Source organism: Vanellus vanellus, assembly GCF_965231255.1.
Source record: "Vanellus vanellus genome assembly, chromosome: 2".
NCBI lineage: Eukaryota > Metazoa > Chordata > Aves > Charadriiformes > Charadriidae > Vanellus > Vanellus vanellus.
The window spans coordinates 114,401,453-114,423,822 of record NC_138906.1 but is presented as its reverse complement, the minus strand read 5'-3'; the positions used below and the strand labels follow the sequence as shown (position 1 = coordinate 114,423,822).

Here is a 22,370-nt window from a genome sequence, read left to right as displayed (position 1 = left end):
AAGAAGAAAAGAAAAATGGGGTAGAAAAGAATTACTTTCTGAGACTTTCAGGTAGGCTTTTGGATTATTTTTTCTTTTCAGTGTCCCGAACATGAAAGAAGTTTGGAGGCTAGGTGTAAGAATGGGAGAGGAAAAGCAAGAAAACACTCGAGAGTACTTGAGAAGACCAGGAAATCCTGTCAAGCACTTTTAATTGTGATTGTCTTATCATTTGGATAGTAAGATCAAAAAGAGTGTATTCAGTGCTGCAGAATAGGACATTTCTTCTAGAACATTTGGAATCCAGCTTGAAAGACTTACCAGACCTACCAGAGCTCAGCTCTTTCTCTGGCTATTACTTTTTCTAAAGATTCACTTGTCTTATAATTTATTATCTTTTTTTTTCTTTATGAAGAATGACGAATTTCAAATCTTTAAGAAGAAACTAGTGGTTAGGATCTCTCCCTAGTTGTAATTTGTGATTTCTGGATCTGAAATGTAGGAATCTTTAAATCATGAGAAAAATTATGCTGTCTGTAGACAAAAAAAAAAAGAAATTAGGAATAAATTGTTGCAGATTATCCCAGAGCTGTCAAAAAGAAATGACTGTTACAAAGGAGGGCCCAACCATCTTGTGTCTCAAGTGAATCTGTAGGACAGAAAATAGAAATAATACATAAAGAAACTTGCTACATTGCCCCTCAGAATCACAGAATGGTCAGGGTTGGAAGGGACCTCTGGAGATCGTCTAGTCCAACCCCCAGTTTCTCAAAGATTCTGGCTTCTTGCAAGGGGAAAAGAAGAGGGCTGTGTAGACAGAGGATCTTTTCTCACCTTTCCTGCAGCTTTACCAAAAATGTACTCAGATGAACAATCTTGAAATATCAGGTAATCCTGTGGTTACAGAATGCAGTGGAGCCATTTAGATTTTCTCCATTAAACCAGGTTCTGAGTCGGGATTCTTGAAGCAATAGTGTTTTCATTTTTTGTCTTTGATCCAGCATAAATAATCTTAATAATGTGTCCTCTTTCCAGGACGCTATTCTGTGGAAAACTGCCTTTCCCTAATCCTATTTTTAGCTTCACTCCTTCAAAAATGATAGCAATAGTCATTTTGCTGAATATTTGCTTAAGATTTGAGAGCAAGGAAGGAGCTATACCGAGATAGTGTTTTCCTACAGTAAGTAAAATAGTCACCTTCCTTTTACCAGTAGGTTGGCGCTAAACATTTCTAATGCTGTTGTGACTTTAATTGCCCCAAAAGCTATATTGAATTCTACAATATTAAAACACAAGCAAGCTAAACTTTCATTATAATGTGTATTAATTATCTTACTGTGGCATTCAAAACCGCACTTGGACCATGTCTGTATTACATATCCAGGACACTTATGTAGAAGTAAAAACTTGTAGTAAATTTCCATGTGGTGGGGAGTGATTTAACTCTTGTCATACTTCAGAATGAAATCTTTAAAAAGTATCAACTGTTCCATGCTGTAAATTAAAAGAAAAAAAAAGGTGTCCAGTTTTGCAGCCACATCAGCTTGAATCTGGTAATTTCAGAAACTGTAGTTTTAGATTCTGCTGCTCTTTCTACTCTGAGACCTTCTGACATTTCTTGTGTTCTAACAGTCATAGCTTCCTGTTGTTTTAAATGGCTTTTTCTCCTGTTATGTGAACTACCAAGGAAACTAATTGACAAGTTAAGTGATTATAGGGAAACCTGTGAAACTAACTATATATGCAGCATTTTTAAAAGCAGAAGTAAGGGAGAGAGTACAGAACTTCTTTAAATGGTCTATGCAAATTATGGATGATATAATTATCCTTTGAAATTGCTGAAGATAAAAACGAATTTTAAAAAAAAAAAAACAAAAGTTTTAGACTCTTATCATCCTTTTTCTGAAACTCGAGTTCTAAGTTACGTCATAACTGTGATCTTATTTGCCTAGCGAGTTAGTTTTGACTTGCCTGTAATATCATAGAATCACAAAGTCACAGAATGGTTTGAGTTGGAAGGGACCTTCAAAGATCATCTAGTCCAACCCCCTGTCATGCTAATATAGTAACAATATATGACTACATTTTTCACTAAGTACTTGACTATCAGAGTGAAGATTTTATTTTCAAGGGAGCTCAAAGTACCAAAACATGGGTGCCAAACTAGCCAAATCTGTCAATGTATGGTTTTGTAATGCTTTAAGAGTGTTGGTTTCTTCACTAGAGGAACAGTTAGGCCAGTTGCCCCATTTGTCCTCCAATTAGCTGATTTAAGGCATTCCTCTAAGTAAGCCACTAATTGCTTACTGCAGTGTGGCAGTTCAGTGATGAATTCAGTGTGGATGTTAAGTTTATAGTACCTGATAGTATTTTACCTTTGTTTATTCTCATTGGCTCAGTGATTTTAAGGGGGTGGTTTAAAACTGGGGTGGCACACCAAACGTCACGGGTGAGACATGTAGGCTAGAAACAGAGAGGACCGGGCATATGCAAAGCGATGTGGTTATTCTCAACATTTTACATTTCTGTGGCGTTTCCTGTGGGCTGGTACCCAGCTTTAGCACGACGCCAGAGGAAGCCCCATGTGTTCGTCTACAAAAGCCCACAGGTTGTTGGGGAAAGTGCTGCAGAGGACATGGCTGCCATGGCACGCCGGGGTTCTTTCCCTGCTGTTTTGCAAAGTGATGTACCGCAGCAAAAAACTATAACTCCTGTCTCACTTCAGGAAGTACAATTTGGGAGCTGGGATAATTTGATGGATAGTGTATACTAAGAAAAATATTAGAAACCAGGAAAGGCCACATAGTCCATTGAGGCTCATTTCATTCCAAATACACCTTCCCTAGGTTATCATCCAATTGTTAAGAGAAAGAGTAATGTTATCCATTTTTTATAATTCCACTTCTGGGTATTACGGAGATAAATACCTAACTGCTAGAGAACTAACTTTCTTTCAGAGCACTATTTCAGGAGAAAAATACATAAATGCAGATAGGTGGGATGACAGAAAAGAAATTGACCCTAAATGAAAAATATGATGATAGTGATATGAATATATGTGTATAGTCACGGTTTCTCAAAGTTCCCCAGAGACAAGCTTCCAATCATGCGACTTTCAGAAAGTAACCTTTCCTTTGATTTATTGTTTCAGGACCAATGCAGGAGACAATATATGACTTTTGGAGAATGGTATGGCATGAAAACACAGCCAGCATAATCATGGTTACTAATCTCGTAGAAGTGGGAAGGGTAAGTGATTTTTGTACTTAAAAAGATGAAAGACTTCCAAGGTGTTTGCTTTTGGAAATTAAATAGCAGACCAACAAGATGCTTATATACTGGGTATCGCACATGAAATATTTATGACTGCCTCTGCTAAGAGGTTCATTATCAATTATTTTTAAACATGTCTTGGATGCTTGGCTTTGATAACATTAGCACAATGAAAAGGTAACTGATAAAGCTGCATTCTGTATAGCACAGCTTGCAGAGGCTGCCAAAGAGGGAAAGTGTCATGTCTTTGTACATATCTCAGACATACCATTTCTCTTAAGGGAAGCCAGGGAATTGGTTACAGGGCAAGGTACGGAGTCATCTGTTTTTTTAAGGGAGGCTGAGGAGGAGTAATTCTGAAACAGATTTCTGAGAAAAGTAGTTAAGCTACGAAATTGCACCATCTTCACGGTATATTAGTCTAAAGCAACCTGGTTTGTTTGGGTTTTCTTTCCTGTAAGCCTTCTGGGCTAAAACAGAATAAAATTAGCTTTACTCATTTGTACGCTAAATTTGTTGACCAGGATGTCTTCTTCAGGAGCTGAGTAGTAAAGGAAAGCTTGAGTTGCCTGGTTGATACTGAGTGCTTTTCTTTCTTTGATTGATAACTTCTGAAGTAAGCCTCCTACTCAAGTCGTTATGGCTAGTTTTGTTTTCGGCAAGTATTTTATGTGGCGTGAGTCAATCTCTCAGATCTTGTCTCCTTTTTAGCAAGTCCGGTTTTACAATCTCAGTTTATTCTTCCTTATGTCCGTTGTCAATTGTGAGTATGAATCCTAACATTTAGATATCTGTGTGCCCAAGCCTGCCAACAGATCAGGTGCCAGTATTATTTTTAGGTATAAAAAGGGTGGGATTTGTGATTGCAATTAACAGCTGCTGCAGGAGCACATGTATGACTAATTGCAGAGACAAAAAAGGATCATGGAGGCCGCTTTAAAAATTCAGTCCCTGGAATGAGGAAGAAGGTAGAAATAGTTGGATGGTCACATATCAATTCAAAACGGACAGATTTATAAGAACAGGAAGTTCTCCAACAAACCTCTTCGTTAAAGCTTTATACACATTCATAAGTACCCAAGCACATAACGTAAAAAGGGATGGGTTTAGGGTATGGATAAACAAGCCTTAGAACAAAAATTGCATACTGCATGAAGCCACATACTGTTTTCGTGAAGTCAGTATTTGAAAGCATCAATTAGAGTGAACTGTCAGGTATCAGCCAGGGAGACGCCAGTCTTGGCGCCAATGGTGGTGGCCTCAACTCACAACGTTTAGGTATGCAGCGCATTCCCTTAGCAGCAAGCAACAGTTTGTGCCACCACGGAGATTTCTTCAGGGTGCAAGTGTCCTAGCGGGATACAGATCTGCAGCTTTGTTGTTTCTGGCAGTGGTAGAAATGACTTTGTTCTCACTTTCTCGGGAGGCCAACATAGGTGAGATCAGAGAGCAGAAATGGAAATGAGCTTTTAATGGAAATGAGATCGTATGAGCCACAGAACAATGCAGTCACTCCTCCGTTGGTGCTTCTGTCCTGCTCCCAGAGCTGGAATTATCAGCAGCAAGGAGACGTATTACAAACATACCATCTGTCCTGCAACCCCTGACACAAGCTCTGTGCCACCTTGATTAGTGATGATTTTAATGGACCTTTTGGTAGCATTCCTGCAGAGCAAACCTTGTAACCTTCCCAACCTTGAGGCTTTCTATTTCAATTGGTATTGCTGGTATAAGATTTATAGGAATTTATTATTTTTATTTTTTAACCCTCTTGACCCATTGCAAGCCGAGGAGGAAAATTCCTTTAAATTTTCAGGAAAGAGGAATATCTATTTAACATGTTTGCCACACAGTCTATATCCTTCATGAATTAATCATTGAGGGGGCGTATGTGTATTTGTTTACCAGGACTGGCTGGATAGTCATTAAATCAGTGCTAGGAACTTGCTTCTTGCCCTGGAGCATTATGCATCAGGACTGTTTTAATTGCGGATGGAGGAATCACCATGAGGCTGTCCCTAATGCAAGCACCTGCTGTAAATGACTCAGTCCCCGCATTACCCTCCAGCAGAGTCCGGGTACATCTGCCAATATCTGTCATTATCTGAGGCATACTTGTCAAAACCGTGCATCCCTTTAAGCTCTTGTGTGTTCCAGCGAGGGACCCTTGTCAGTGTTTCTGGCACCTGCAGACTGCTGTGCACCTGGTATTTAAATGGCACCGAAATGTGTTTTGATTGTTTTCTCTCTTTAATGAACCCACCTGAGGGACATTTAGCTCTTTATCTAGTAGCCTGTTACCCAGTCACTCGCATTTACACTGCTTGTGTGGAAATTCAGAACTCACTTGCGCTGTTATACTAATCCATCTGCCAGAAGTCTTATCACAAAATCTGCAGGGCTCCCTAAGGAGACTTTTGTACTGGTAATTTAAGCTAATGATTTCTAAACATATTTAGTCAGTTTTATGAAGACCTCATTAGAATGTGACTGTTTATTAAAAATCTAAATGAGGTCTCACAGTCATTTAGAAAAATCATTGCTGAGTTGCATGAACAGTTCTTTGATAACGGATGATGAAGTGGTTTTCAGTTAAGATTGGCCTAGGTTGACGTAAGAACTTGTACAAAAAAATAAACAAAGAAGCAGCCCTTGAAGCAGCCTTGCAAAAAAAAGTCTCTGTCTTCCTTGTGCTGGGCCACCAACTTTCCACTCACAATGACGTTCACAAAAAGGGAATGACAAGTAATTAATGGTATAATCCACCTACATTTTAGTTCAAGGATCAGAATTTTCCAAACCACACACTAACAGGTAAAAAGCAAAACCAAGACTCATAAAAATATATCAGTATGACCCCAAGCTATTTCAAAATAATGTGTTTTGGATTATATTAATGCAAGAGGCCTCCACGCTCATGTTTGTAAGTGCTAGAGCAACTGAAGATAGTAGTGTAATTTCAGACAACATCTTTTCCTGAGAGATTTAGCATAATCTGGTGGATTATTCCAGAAGAAACAAAATTTTTTATCCCACCAGTGTAGGGGTGATCAGAAAACAGACACAAAAAGAACATCTTGCTTACTCCACGAGACTGCTCTGGAGTACAGACTCCAAAAGACAGAGCTGGATGCTTCTGTGGAAAGCAATGGGAACCGGATCAAGGTCTTTATGTACTGGCCAAAGTCTCAGGTTGCTTCTTGAAGTGTTTCAATGGTTGCACACATTGCCACATTTCTTTCTTCGGAAAAGAGGTGTTCTGGGAAGATTTAGAATATATTCAATTGTGCCATCTAGCTGTCACCTCCATCTTTGCTCTTGTTGGGCTGGTGCTAATACTTGGTTGGCAGAATCAAACTTGGCATGTCATATCATTTGTCATTTGCCAGTAGTGACTTTTGCTCCCACTCCTTGTTTTTGCTTGAGGCAGAAGAAATTTAGTAATATCTGATTAATAAATGGTGAAATGCACTGATGAAATTCAGTGGAGGTGGTTGCTGTATAAATGTGCTGCAAGGACTCATGACTGTCTATCATGCTTTTAATATAACAAAGTATTTACAAAAAAATCACTAGAAATAATTATAAAAAATAAAACCTCACCCCAGGAGCATAGTAATTACAGTAATTAGAGTTTCGCAATTATTATCCAGAATTAGAAAACAGCCAGTGCTAATAGTGTTAATAAGCGCACAAAAGACCCTTTTTTTTTTGAACGAAGGCAAGGTTGACTACAACAGAATGGATGTGACACAAACAGGGGAATGAAGGTCAGCCATCGACTGGTAAATAGCCCCTGTGTCTGCATGCCCACCTTAGCACTACTGAAACAGCTGAAACAGCCTCTCATGCCATCTTGTCACTCAGGAGTGTTGTGCTTTCCTGAGAGCCACCTCACACTCCTCCTGGGTGGCTTTTCCCTCTCAAGAGCCAGCAGGGCTGAACCTGAATGGGGAAAAAGAAAGAACACAGTGGTGGCATAGCTTTTGCTTTGCTTGTTTTACTGGACCTGTGGTTGACATGCTACACACGTGGCACTCTCATCTGCCTCGCTGCAAAAATGTTGATGGCTCTGACTTTTCGTGCTTAAAAAAAGTATTGGGGTCTACATGGCAGTGAGGAGACCCATGCAAAGGTCTTCTGACCCAAAGGGAACGTCTCCTTGCTGCTGGTTGGCTAAAAACCGCTCCCTGTTGTAAAATAAAATCTGTCAGAAAAGAGTTGTTCTTCTCAGGGGAGACGTTGTGTGGGCCCAGCCTTAAGCGGTCATATGTGCATGTGTTTGGGCCTTTGGTCCAAGCTTGGTCCTTGCTCAGGATGCGCAGCCTTGGTCAGCATTCTAGAAACATTTCTCAACCAGATACAAATATGTGTCCTTGACAAACAAAATCCAGAAGTCTTTATGTTGAACCAGATCTTCTTCAGGTCCACCTGATGATTTCTTTCTGTTATAGACAGACATTAGACGTCCAAGAAAACCTGCCAAATAAAGCCCTGTCCAAAGACTTCTTACTGAAAACATATTGCAAGAACCAAACAAAAACTTTATAGGAAATTCCAGCAACATAAAAACTGTGCGAAATTTCCAATGGACTTGCCACCTATTCTTAGAATAAAAAGGGATTTTTTTGAGACAAACCTGTTCATGAAGGTTGCATTTATGTGTTTGACAAATTTTAAGAATCTTCCATGCAGAAGACCCCTCTAATAAACAAAGGTAAATTCAAATTGTATTTAAGGTTCAGATCACCCGTTATGGAGATATTGCAGAGGTGAAACACAGTAACTCTTTAAAACATCTCACAAACAGCACATTTGTATTTCGTATAAATGGAAGAACACTCTATCTAATTGAAACCGCCTCTAAATGTAATAAACCAAATTACCTACATTGGAATTAGTTCAGGATACTGGCATTAGCGCTCCTTAGGAGGTGTGCCAAAGAGTTTGCAAGCATACTGGTGACTAAGATTTCATTTTAACTTTTCCATTGAAAGAAAGAAACCACATTTTATAAACGAGAGGGAGAAAGGTTGCTGTATGAAGCCCTTCCCTACCTCTAGGTAATTCTAGTCTCAGCTTGTAAGCCCTATAAATCGTGTCCTTCCCCATCTAGAGAAAATTTTTTTCTTAATCATTTTTGCCCAGAAAACCTGAGACCTGTGCTTATGGTACGTATTTGTTATTAGATGTTCATTGTTTTACTTTGGTTTCACTGTAATTCCAGTATCTTTTTTAGGATACCGTAGAGTTTATAATTTTACAGAGTATCAATGAGAAAAAAGAGAACAATCATAATTTAAAACTATTGCTAGTCTTTCAAGTCAGTGAACCCTTCTAGTCATCAAACCAGATTTCAGCTTGCTAGACTTCTAACCAGAAATAATAAATTGGCATTATTTCATTATGCGTAGCAGGGGAGGAACCCTTAGGGAAAGAAATCGGCTGTTGTTGTTCAGGAAAGAGAAGGAGGGACTCTTTGCAATCATTTAATAAAGATGTCCCTGGATTAGCAATGTTAGCATCATCAGACAGGACACCAACCTACAAGCGTTCAGCACTGTCCCATGTCACTCAAAGCAGAAGTGGTTTCATCTCTCAGTGTTTTGATGCATTCTGGTTTCCAGTAAAAGCTATGTTTCAAAGAACGTTAATCAACAGAGATTAATATCTTAATGCTCGCTAATCCAATTGAGATAATTCACTTTGAGAAATAAATAAAAGAGGTTTAAGGATACACAAATGGATCGACCCCCTCGTTGGGCTAGCTGCTGAAGTGCTGCCAAGGTGTAGGAGGCAAGTATAAGTGCGGTTTGCAAACAGGACTTCAGGTTCTTCTTTGAAATGTCGGGGCTAGCGAAATGGCTTCATCACTGCAAGTCTCACCTCAGCAGTCTTGTGAAATTAATCTCTCAGTCTCTCTGTGAAGGAAGAAGTATGCTGGAGGCACTGACACGGTTTTGCCTTACCCAGTAGAATAACATGTAGAGCTTTCTAACCTAACATCAGATGCTCAGGTTTTAGACCCAGAAGGCAATCCACCAGTTTGGTGGTGCTCTGTAGCTCAACTAATGGCGTGATTCTGCTCTTGGAACAGAAGCGTGATTCAGAGCACAGGCTGTTCTACTCAACGCGGGCACATCAGGTCCTCGGAGCACAGGATCTGAACAATATGCCCATGATTTCCCAGTTGTGTAAGAGATTAAGACAGGCTTTGAGGAGTTTCAGCTAATCCTGTAACTATCCTTCATCTTGGCATGGCACCACCCTTCTCCCATGCTCTGTGCTCAGCCTTTTTTCCTCCAGGGTTGTACGAAGGTGCACCACTTTACAACCCTTTGTAATGACCAGAGGGACAAAATTGCCTAAACATAAGCAATGAAATAGAGGCAATCCATATTCTTCTGTTGGTACTAGCGATGGAGACAGGAACTCTACAATAGCTTTACCTTGGATCACCTTTACCCTCAAGCAATTTTCCCAGGCTAATTCTGTTCTATGGCCAAACCATGGTCACACCACGAGTTTGGCCTGTCAGCTTAATTTCATCTAATCCCAGCTAACAGGTTGATGGCATGCTAACAGTGTACCTGATTCTGAAGAACAAAGAGATCACACGGATTCCCTCAGGTGGAAAGCATTAGTGTGTGGCTACTTCTGGACATGTCCAGAAAGCCAGCTGTTCTGGGCAGAAGTTCAATGGGAGTGCATCCACCAGGCAACCTGGGATTGCACTGCTGGGGCAACATAGGGCAGCAGAAGGTGGAGAATTATATCAGCCACCACTGGAAGAAGTTAGACTGAGCTAGTAAAATTCATGGAGACATCTCTCCCCCTCTGGGAGCTGTGAACGACACAAAGACTTCTGGCTGCCTTTATACAGACCCACTCGTCTGGTGGTGCCAAACAGTATCTTAAATGTTGTATTTCTCAATATTCTTCCATACCTCTTTTAGAAAACTGTAAAATGAGGTATAAATCAATTAAGTGACTTGCTCAAAAGCAAACAAAGAAAATGAAAAAAAGAAAGATTGGGTTTTATCTTCTGTCAAAGGTTATAAAATAACTTATAAAATGTTCTTAAATCACAATACATTTTTTGTTTGAAAAGTATTTAAAGAAAAACCCGTTCAATTATTGGATGTCCTTTTACTTCAAGTCAGCCAAATAGAAGTATATGATGTTATCCTAGCTACATCTGTAAAATCTGTTAAAAATTTTCACCAGTGAGCTTGGTTGGCTATTTCATTTTATATCCTAGAGGTTTCACTTTACAATTTATGTCTGACTTACTGTCATTACTTAGTTCAGGATTAATTTTAAATTAGAATATATAATACTGCTCTTCAGTAACGACAATCCATGGAGTGCATAGCCAGTTATATCACCTTTTTGCTAAGAATATTTCAGAATCAAAGGAAATTGGAAACTTTGAATAATCAGTTATTTAAACTGTTCTGTACAAACTACAAAGTATATTTCACAGCCAGCTCACATATTAATTCTGTAATATTCCTCCTATTCCAAACCTCTAAGTAAATGAATTACTGTCCTGGCTTTCATACTGCCTTTAGCTAGATGTGTCACTTTGCCAAATGGCTAAATATACAGCTTCGGAAGTCACAATTTGTGTTCATTAGCTATCCACTGCCTACATTGTTTGTTATATTTAGAAGCAGCAAAAACAACTTTCCACCTTCATTTCTAATTCTTAGTTTCTCACATTAGGCTGTTTTGCTGGGGAGCGGAGCTGGGGACTAGAAGTAGGTAATCATCTTTAAATTTCTGAAATTATTAGTAAAATAAACATGTTTGGAACAATTGGACAGTGTACCTTGGGATGAATAGATTAAACCACAGCATTTTCATTATGTCTCTGGCAATCGCCCTTTTATCTCATCTTGTGATGAACATCTGTATTTTTTGGCACGTTGTTAGGATATAAATGTGGGGTGTATCTGAACAAACTCTCAATTATAGTTCAGCTCAGATGAGATTTCAAAATTGTGTTTTCTACTTCGTGGACGATATTTACTGTTATGGTAACAACTGTGTGAAAAAAAACCTAATGCATTTAATATTCAGTTCTGGATTCATGTATCAATTATTTAGCTAAACCTTCTGTTCGTAGGATTTTTTGTAAAACGTAGCAAATGTTTATAAAAAGGGAAAGAGATTCATCAAGTCACAGTAGCTAAAGCTGTGCTAAAAAGAAAAAATGAACAAACATATGTTACCAGCAATGTTTCTCATATTTGATGAGTAAAACCATATTCTGTTTTGTTGCAATTGTCTTTCCTTGTACAAATAAAGGCCCTGATCCAATAAACATTTATAAGTGTGATTTTGATTTCCACTATTTAATCTAATTCTGTCTTTAGGACACCTTTGCATTTATTTGAGAGGTCCTGGAGGCAATGGGACACTGATCTTAAAGCATTTACTTAACTTTTTGCCCATCAGGAGTCCACAGAGTTCCCATTTCTAGAGCTTAGCACATGCAGCAGCATTGCAGAACAAGAGCCAAAAGTAGGAAAAAAGCCTGGAATTAAAAAAAAAAAAAAGTTTGGGATTTTTTCCCACCCCCTCCCAGTGAGTGAATCATTTAGTGTTGGTCTGTGGCTCTGACTGCGGCTCTGGCATCGTTCCCACGGCTGTTACAGCCCCTATTCCACTTGGGAGAGTTTTCAGGAAATTGTGTTGTCATGGATCCTTCTGCTCAGCTCCAATCTGCTCCGTGCCCAAAATCCCCTGTGCAGCAGAGTAAGAAATCCCCGGCAGGCCCAAGCTGCATGAGGCACGAAAGGCTGTAACTTCTGTGCGACATCCCCCAGTGCTTCTCTAATTAGTCCACTGGTTCATCTTAAATAAGGTTTAAAAAAAAAAAAAGTGAAGCAAATCCAACAGTGGAGGCATTAGAAGGTGGGGACTGTGCTCTTCTAAATTGGTCTTTCTAAATGTCCCTGGTTCTTAGTCATAATCCGGACTGTCAAGACTTACCAAGTTAGAAACAGGCATGTTTTCCTTCAAGGCTGAGCAATTTAATTCAGCCGGGGTTGGTGGTTTTTTTCCCCAATTGTTTACTTTACTAAAGTAGAGCTGCTTTGAGGATGGCAGGCACCCATCAGAAAGAAACAAGGTTAAAGTTAGCAACAAAGAGACGTGCTGATCAGTGGTGCTGTGACTAGGATCACCGCTGCGGCTGCACCCTTCCTACGTGCGTCGGCCGTCTTCGTGTGGTTGAGGTTCCACCTATGGAAAGGATAAGTGAAAGGGCAGGAAAAGGGAACAGGGTCCAGAGATGGGGTTGTCAGTGGGCTGCTCCGGTCCGGAGGTAGTGTGAATTGCCTTATTCTCCATGGAGAGTTGACAAATTGTCTTAGCCATGGGTAGGAAAACCCTGTTTCGGAGAGTTCCTGGCAATGACTATAAAAGGGTCAGTTTGCTGACCTAAGGGATTTGAACAATGGGAATTTTCTGGATTATTTTAACAACGCAGACGAAAGAACGAGCAGTCAATGTTTTTCACTGAGCTTCTATCAGAAGGGCTTTGGAAATACATCCAAACAAGATAACATCTGAATAAATACCAAGTAAATGCAACAATAGATGGCAGCAACTACTAAGCTGCTGGCAGCAACATTTAATGCTTTTGAAATGGTCTTCGTTGCTTATAGCTGATAGATATGCTTTAGAAATGAATATGTGTTTGCCAGACATCCTGCCATTTAGGCACCCTGGGATTGTCCCTTGGCTTTGCCCTTGGCTGGTGGAAACCTTCTCACCCACACAGGCGCCCTGTCAGCTTGCTGGCTGGTGAGCATGGTGGGGGGAGCAGTCTTGCCACCCTTGTCCCAGCAGTGCTAGGCACTGCAAGGACTGTCCCATGTCCCAGCTCCAGTCCTCTCGCTGTGGAAGGGAACTGTATAACCCGGTGTTTGCCAGTCGTCAAGAAACCGCGCTTAATACCGGATGAAATGTGAAGAATATAAAGACTTTTTCTTAGCCAATGCTAATGCGGTTACTAGGTCCGAAGAACAAGCACAGAGAAATAAATAAAAGCCTGCTTATAGCTACCTGAACTTCAGCTCTGCTCCAGGAGCTTTCCATCGGCTGTGTCAGCAGGAATAAGTGCTTGTATAACTTTGTGGCTGGGAACCGGGCATACGACCCGGCTACTTTTTTTCTCCAAAGTGGATGCTGATGAAGGGCTGTGTTTTTCAACTCAGTTCTATTCAGATTTAAATTTTATCCTTCTAAGGAGTCAGAAAAAGGGTCAGAACTACTGACCCCTGCCTGGATGAACTTTTTATTTTATCAGCCGATGTTACTACTTTGGTGTGGCAAGAGCTCTCTTCTGTCCAGACAGTAAAGAGGGGCTGTATGTGATTATCAGCTGCATCACTAGCAACAAGTTCTGAGGAAAGTATTTTCTTCTGCCTGGCAGGACAAGGTTTGACTCACTGCGTAATCCTTTATATACGGAACCTAGAGTTTGTATAAATAAATCGTTTCAATCATGCTTTACAGTTTTCACTGTATGCTTACACACATGTTCATCAGTTTTGCCTTTTGCTCAAAACTAGACAAGATAGTAATCCAAATATTTTGGCATGAAAATGGGTTTGAGAAATGCTCTACCACTTGTGAAGTTTAATTTTTTTTTTCTATCAGTTTTCCACTGAATATTTGAAGTCTTTGTGGTTTTTACCCAACCCATTTAAGTGTATATTTAAGTAAACCAGTAGATTTACATGTATTAAAAGATCCATTTTAAAATTTCCCTTCGGTGAGAGAAAGAGAGAAACCATTCCATGCAGCAGATGTATAACAGATGCTACTCCTAGCACGTACTGCACTACTGGACGATGGCCAGATGCAGTGGTGATAGCATAGCTATTACTGTGATAGAGCAGAATAAAACCGAGAGATGTAAGTAATGTCTTAGCTCCCGCACCCAATGGGAAGGAGGAGAAAACTCTTAAGGTCTGTCAGCTATCTGCATCATCGTATACAGTCCCCACAATGACCCACTTTAAAAAATAGCAGACTAATAGTGCGCGTTTGAATACGTTAATTACTGTGAAGTCCATCCCATCTAGACCACACCAGGGCTCAGAAGATCTGAAATACAGTTCACAAAACCCACCTTCTTTCCGTCTCCATATCCCGGGATAAATTTGCCAGTAACGCACAGCTCCAGAAGGCAAGTGAAATTGCCATGGAGGAGAAGGTAGTTAATCTCACCTAACCTTAGCCATCAGGAAGCCAAATACCTAAGCCAAGGCAGTCGTCTAACTCTTTTCATAGTTAACAAAAATAAAAGCACCTCTAGAAGGCATTCGTCTTACTCATCTTGGTTTGAGCTGAGATGAATCCCACCCAGTGTTTGGGGTGATCTAGTGAACTGGTGTTAAAGCCCAGACATAAAACTCATCTCCTGACTTAAAGTGTTGAGTTTTGCCGTTTGACCTCTCATCAGTTCCTTTGGAAAGTTAATCTGAGAAAACAGTTACTTCTCAAACAGTAGAGAAGATCCTTCCTGTCTGAAAAACACATTTTCATTTTAGAAAGTAGGAAGATATTTTTGAGACAAATCACCAACTAGAGTTTCGGGGAAAACCTTCTGGTGGTAGCCGTCCCTCCGGGCACACCCTGCGTTGGAAAGCAGAGGAAATGAACGGTCACTGTAACTGGGTTATACAGGGTGTAAGTATCCCTTGTGCTCTGTACAACTTCGCCTTACTTTACTAACCACAACACAGATCTCACCTGTAACTCTGAAGATGTCTTAAAAAAAGAAGAGGGAACATCCCTTAAACATTAATCATTTCCACGTGTAGGAAATGTGACTGTTTTTGCACATGATTGCATTTTAAAACAGAAATCATTGCAGAGAATACAGAATAGATTCAGTATAAACCTTCTAAAATAAATGAACCCTAATTTCCTTTGTATTTTTTGAAGGTCAAATGCTGCAAATACTGGCCAGATGACACAGAGATATATAAAGATATTAAAGTTACCCTAATAGAAACAGAGCTCCTGGCTGAATACGTGATTCGAACATTTGCAGTAGAAAAGGTAAGTTTCCAAATTCAGTTTTCTTAAATGAATTGTATCTGCCTAAGTAACTTATATACAGACTCTACATGAGAAAGTTAAATCTTTTGACTGACATCCCAGTTTTGCAGCTACTTTTTGGGTAAACGACTACCGCCCTCTTATGGCAAACTGTGTTTTTCTTTAAATGCAGCAACTTTTCTGCGCTTTCCATCACTGTTGGCCCCTGTCTGAGTTAGAAAAAGTGATGTTCCTTGCCTAGGAGAAATCGAAGCCTCCCTCCCAGCAATCAATTGAAAAACACATTCGTGCTGTTTTCCCATCTCATGTTCCGCACAATCATTTTCCGTCTGTATCAGAGGCTGCATGAACCATTATTCAGAAGTCCATGGTGGAGAATACTGTTATCTGTTGGGCCGGTGTGTTCCTGGTCTGCAGAGACGTAGTTGAAACAAATTAATTTTCTTCTCAAGGCAATTTCACTTTTCATGTGGAGTCTGTCTTTGGAGAGTTCCAATCAGCATCTTGTATTACTTTTTATTAGAATAACGCCATGAATTTTTTTGATGCTTACCGGATCATGTAGCTCTCCCAAACAGCTTACAATATATGGGCAACATACAATTTACAAATAAGGTGCTTACTGAAAGTGAGAACAAGCAGGGTCAGTCAAAGCTGAAGTGTGTCGTGCACTTCATGTCAATCCAGGGGGTTTATTCAAACTTCATTAAAGGACAGAGGTGTTTTAATTGTATGTATCAAGACTCATTTAAGTTGCAAAACAATGAGGAAAGCACCTCTTCGGAAGACTTGACATTCCTAATGGTGCGGTGAAGTAATATTCTCTCAGTATCACCATGAGTAGATTTTTGACTAATTAGCTTTGAAAACTTCTTTTGATTTACTTGCAGTACCTGCAATATAGTGGTTCTCTCTAATGATAAAATAGTATTCAATTATGGTTTTGAAGAACATAATCTTTAGCATCAAAGAATCCTGCACCCTGGTAGATGAAACTGCCAAAAAGATGGCCCAACAGGGTCTCTGTACATACACCCACAGTAACAAAGGAATTCGGTTTTTTCCTGTTTTATTCTTCAATCTAATACTTGAATAGGCATCAATAGAGCAACCTGAGGCTAATGATAACAGAATTATGCAGTTCGAATGAACTGAAATATTGTATCATGTTTACCACTATACACATTGTACATCGAATTCATTCAAGCCTGTTGTTTCCTTGCGTTTAGATATTTCTAATAAACAGATGAGAAACGGTGGGTACACTTTGAAGTAGATGAAGCACTGGTTGATTTCTATTCTGCGAATTTTAAGCCCATGCTTTGATGTTAGCTTTTCACTTCTTAACTGGGACTGGAAAAAAAAGACCTAGAGGATTTTACAGTTGATCATAACTAAACTGTCTTGAATAAGTGCATTAGAACAGATAGAGATAAAAGGCACTAAACATTTTATTTCTTAAAAAAAAAAAAAAGTCTCCATCTGAAAAGATTTCATTTAGACGCTGCTTTTTAATAGTTGGTAGTTTTTCAGTAAGCCTCTAAAAGCAGTGTCACTGTAGTCTGAGTAATGTACATTCGTTTTTACCCTATTTCCCATATTTTTTTAACTCTTCCAATGGTACTGGAAGGGTCAAGTCTGTACATATCTTCCACCATAATTCTCTCAAGTTTATATTTCTGATCTACTGGGACTGACACTTTTCAGCCTCTCCAAGACAAGCTGCATGATGAGACAGAGTGCACCCTCACCAGATCTGCAGACAATACTAAATGAAGGGTGGTGTTGAAATGCTGAACGTTGGAGCCTCCGTTCCAAAGGACTTGAAGATTTGGCCAACAGAAACTTTAGTAATTCAACAAGGAAAACCACAAAGTTCTGCGCCTTTGGTGGGCTCACCCCATGTGTCTGTGCAGGCTGTGACATCCTGGGACAACAGCTGGCATCCAAGATGATTATGGACGTAGGACATAAGAGCTGCAAGGGGAGGTTAAGAGAGCTGGCCTTGTTCGGTGTGGTAGAGATGAGGAGGAGGGGTAAGGAGGATCTAATTGCAGTCTGCAACTACCGCAAAGATGTTTAGAAAATCAGGGGCACCAAATTCTCCTCAGTCTTCTTGATGGTGATGGATGCTAAAACAAGGGCCAATGGCCACAAAGTTGTAGCCTGTAAGGCTTGCACCGGAAAAATTCCTTCAGGAGGAGGGTAGTGCAGTGCTAAAGCAGGTTACCCAGAAAAGTTGTAGAATCTTCATTCATGGAGGTCATCAGGGCTCAGCTGGACAGAACCACTGGTGATCTGATTTAGTGTTGGCCGTAGACCCACTCGGGTTGGGAGGCTGGACTGGGGACCTCCAGAGGTCCCTTCGGACCATCTTTTCTATTTGTGGATGAACATCTCATACCTGCTCCTAAAATGCAATTTAGAAGTTGTTTTGTTTGGAGATAAACTGATCATTCATTTTTATTCTTTTTTAATGGCTGTTTGGTAATTATTGAGGAGTAGGGGGATAATGCTAAGAAAATTGAACCCAAAGTTACACTCTGATTCTGAGGACCACTTCCTAGATACTATTTACGATGTGTTCATAAGCAGTTCCTTTGGAGCAGTTCCTTTACGGCACAACGGTTAACTCGGATTAATTACTCGGGAACATACAGCAGCACCACAAGTATTTGTAGGATTAAGGTCTACGTTTTTTAACATTCTAAGGTTTGTTAGCAATGTACACCATTTTCATTTAGCTTCAGCTGAAAGAAAATGTAAAAAATACAGTATTTCCAAGCTGAGCATATGCTTTCATGATTCATGCAGTTGTGTTGCTATTTTGGGTTTAGAAACCAGCAGGGAAGCTACAGACATGAAAATCATTCTTTTGTAGGTATAATAAGCAAACTCATTATAAAAGTACCCTGTATGCAAAATCTTTTCTAAGTAGCTGAGTGTTACCAACAGTAGACAAAAAATGCCGTCAGCGTGACAGACAGCATTTTCAAAACTAATGCACCAGACACAGAGGACATACCGTGACCTGTGCAACAGCTGGGCACCTTATTTTGGAGGGGCAGTTTACTTTCTGCAAACTGCTTGAAAATCCAGGCTGCGTACAGGCGTGAAGAATTTGTGTGGGGCACTCATTTCAGTCCTCAGTTTGTATGGTCGTGGCATTGCTCTTTGTATGGGATCTTTGTTTCTTGGGGGGTTGTGGGCAGTTGTTAGGAGCAATATAAAAGTGTTTGGGACATGGATACCCCACCTACGCACAGCTATTTACAGAGTTGGAGGCCCTGCTTACAGTAGCAAAAAAGCTGTTAACTAACACACTCTAAAATCCCCAGAGTACAGAGACCAAATTGTATTTGAACGTGTTTGCTAGACTGTCGTAAAATGCAAATTACTCTGTCTACTCCTGGTTTTCCAATATGTTTTAAAATTGCTTTTTGGGATAGAAGGTCATTTCTGTTGCAAGGGTGTGATCTTTTCAGTCTACACCAGCGTCGCGTATGCTCTTCATCCTCTCCCCTGCCTGCCTTTTTGTGTCGCAGTTTCTGAGGGAGGTGAGTGTGGATATTCCTCTGAGCAGATGCCCAGTCTCCACAGACCCCCAGCCTGAGCTGGCAGAGCGTCAGGACTCCGAAATACACCAAGCCCACTCCAGTCGTGTAGCGCTGGCACGGCCAAAATTTCTCAGTCATTGAAAATCCCAGACTCTTTTAGCTTGCATGCTAGCAATAAATTAGGAAGTTTGTATTACTTCATTATGCGAAAAGAATTAGGCCTTTTATATGCAAACCAGCTCGAGACAGGAAATACATCTTTAAGAAGAAAAACTGTAAACCGCCAGTTATTAATATCACTGACATTTAGTCCAGCCTAGACATGATATGTCATAATTTTGCTGTTTGCTTATGAAATATGTATGATGGCCTCTGGTCTGTGGATTTCTAATGAGAATAAAATACTGGCAGCTACATTTTTAGAGGGGGAAGGGGAAATACAAGCACTAAGAAAATCAAACTTAGCATACACACCTCTAATATTCAGACTGCTCCAGAAAGTCACATGGGAAATTACTTACAAGATCGGCTTCTCATTTATACCTGTCTTACCCTATCCATGTCCTTCTAGACGGTGGCAAATCACTTGAAGGGTGAGCATTTGGAGGGCTACAAACACAGCCCCTGTGATTGGAGGTGCAAAAAGGTTTCTTACTATTCAGCCGTTTCTTTCAGACCAATGAAGAAGACAAATGATAAAGGAAAATTATGCTGAAATTGTAGTTCCCTGAAGTCAGCAGCAAAACTCCTGTGGAGAGCGGTGGGGAAAAAAATGTCATCTGTGCTATGTGTTCATGGCCTTGCTGCTGACCTGTTCTGTGATCGTGGCGTGCATCTTAAGGCCACAGTCTTCAAAGCAACCGAGTGCTTAAATATAGAGATGAGCATCTATCTTGTTGCGAAAAGTTTCTAACCAATCTAGTGTTGTATTACTCAGTTTTGTTGTAAGGCTTTGAAACCAGTTGATATGTAACCTTTGAACTTGCTCTCCTGCTATGAGAAAGCTCTCCAGCAGTCTCTACAGATAGGGGTACTGGTAGGGGGTGGATGTTTTCAGCAAGGCTTTTGAAGTAACATTCTTACCATGTCTTTCGTCCAATTTCTTTCATTTTTCCAGCTTGTTTTTCTTTTCCAACTCTTGTCTTTTCAACAGAGAGGTGCTCATGAGATTCGAGAAATTCGGCAGTTTCACTTCACTGGCTGGCCGGACCACGGTGTACCATACCATGCGACAGGCCTGCTGGGATTTGTACGGCAGGTCAAATCCAAGAGCCCACCGAACGCTGGCCCTCTGGTTGTTCACTGCAGGTGGGTAGAACAGAAATCCCTCTGTTGTGTTGTCCACTAAACTCAGAACCTACTTTTGCGTCTCCTGTACTGCATCATCCCCACACAGGCTGCCGAAGCCGCTGGAGCTCTACCCACAAAAACTTTATACCTAAGCCTGAACGCGAGGCTTAATTTCAGCAATCATCCCACCGATTAAGTACCTGCAGGAAGAACCCTTGCACTTCACCTTTTCCAATGCACTGCCGAACATTTAACTGTGCTCTTCTTTTACTTTAGTGCTGGTGCTGGCAGAACTGGGTGCTTCATTGTTATTGACATCATGCTAGATATGGCGGAAAGAGAAGGTGTTGTAGACATATACAACTGCGTGAGGGAGCTTCGATCTCGGAGAGTTAACATGGTGCAGACTGAGGTATTGTTAATCTGCTGGAATACCGCCTTACGCTTTGCAAGAAAAAGTATTCTTCTAGCCCATAAAACCAGAGCCTCTTTGTGGTAGGCAGCATCCAGAAGGTAGTTTATTCAGTCTTATGCAGAAAATAATCCACATTGAAACTTGAAGAACCACTGCCCAAACAAATGCCCAGTTATGCTGCACTTAAGGTTTGCAATGGTTTTCTTAAAAAAAAGGAAAATCGTGAGTGTATCCTCTCCAGGGAGGATTCATTCTGGAGTACATCTTGTTGAGTCTCAGTGGTGTGATAGCATCTACAGAACCGTGCAGAGGAATGAAGAAACCAGAAACGTTCCGAGTTTTATTACGGAGTGTTACTGCACTTCTGTTTGTACTTGTAACTAGTTCGAGTCAATCCTTCTATATTAATTTCTAAATGAGTGGGATAAAGTTTTGTGAACTGCTGTTGTTCCTTCTAGTCTTGCTTCAGTGCCAGTAAAGTCAGAGAGAATCAGTGGCAGCCACATTAGTTGTTATTTTGTATTTACCAAAATACTAGTAGTGTGTGCTCTCTGTGTCAGTAATTATTTTAATTGCTTTACCAGGAACAGTATGTATTCATCCATGATGCTATCCTGGAAGCCTGTCTTTGTGGGGACACATCTATTCCAGCTTCTCAAGTTAGGTCTGTTTACTATGAAATGAATAAACTGGATCCTCAGACTAACTCCAGCCAGATCAAAGAGGAATTTAGGGTAAGTTGTGGCTAGCAGTACCGAGAAGCTATACAGCTCAGCTATGCTAAAGACTTCTACTTAAGCGCTTGCTTATAACCATGTGAATTTTGGACCAGGCCTGGGAGGGAAAGGCTGCAAAAAAGGGGAAAATAGTGTGTCGCTAATTGCTCTTGAATTATGCTAAATCATAAAAGAATGCGATAGGGTAGTAGGAAAATCTTCTTTTTACTTAAGGGAAGTATATCGATTCCTTCCACTGTCCTTTCTCCAGAAGGCAGGTTACTCTGCAGCTGTCTTTGAGGTTATTTTTCAGATCTGCGTGCTTCCAGGATTTTTGGCTTCTAAGCCCTGCTGACTGTGATGTGTTTTCATTTCTCTGCATATTGATTCCCACTGAAACTGAATGCTGAGATGATGTATTCTTAAATATTTTGGAATGCTTTCACTGCTGTGTTAATTTTTCTGTTGTACTGTTTACTCTTTTTGAAAGACTTTAAATATGGTGACACCGACACTGCGCGTAGAAGACTGCAGTATAGCACTTTTACCACGAAATCATGAAAAGAATCGCTGTATGGATGTTCTGCCTCCAGACAGATGCCTGCCTTTCCTCATAACAATAGATGGGGAGAGCAGTAACTACATTAATGCTGCACTGATGGATGTAAGTCTCCACTACATCATTAATAATAAAAAGGGAATAAGCAGCCCTCCAAACTGAGCAATGCCAGAAAGTGGAGTCAGCATAAGACGACTGAAATCCTTCTAGATTGTTTTCCAAAAACGTGGCACAAAATCTTTAAACTCCCAAGTGCATTTAGGATCCCACATATGTTATGTCACAGCGAAATTTCCAAAGCCACGCTCAGAGAGCAAGTCAGGGAGTTTTGATAAATTAAATGTGTCTGGATTTCTCCCTAGTGCTTGAGTTTGTAACCATCTGGCCTAGGAAAAAAAGAGTAACCTATTAAGACACTAAGGCAGTTAAATAGGATAATAAGGTTTGCAGCAATATTTCAGTTCCCTTTGTTTGTAATCTAAACAGTAATTAAAAAA

General features: G+C 40.3%; 1 protein-coding gene across 1 annotated transcript in view; it reads left to right on the top strand.

Moving 5' to 3' along the window:
* Nucleotides 1-3,182: 3,182 nt before the first annotated feature.
* Nucleotides 3,183-22,370, top strand: part of LOC309686748 (receptor-type tyrosine-protein phosphatase mu) — a 34,694-nt gene continuing 15,506 nt past the window's right edge. The window contains exons 1-6 of the mRNA XM_082499495.1: nucleotides 3,183-3,228; nucleotides 15,220-15,336; nucleotides 20,047-20,201; nucleotides 20,460-20,595; nucleotides 21,183-21,332; nucleotides 21,805-21,978. Coding sequence (XP_082355621.1) covers nucleotides 3,199-3,228; nucleotides 15,220-15,336; nucleotides 20,047-20,201; nucleotides 20,460-20,595; nucleotides 21,183-21,332; nucleotides 21,805-21,978 — 762 coding nt within the window. The 5' untranslated portion in view covers nucleotides 3,183-3,198. The remainder of the gene's footprint in view (nucleotides 3,229-15,219; nucleotides 15,337-20,046; nucleotides 20,202-20,459; nucleotides 20,596-21,182; nucleotides 21,333-21,804; nucleotides 21,979-22,370) is intronic.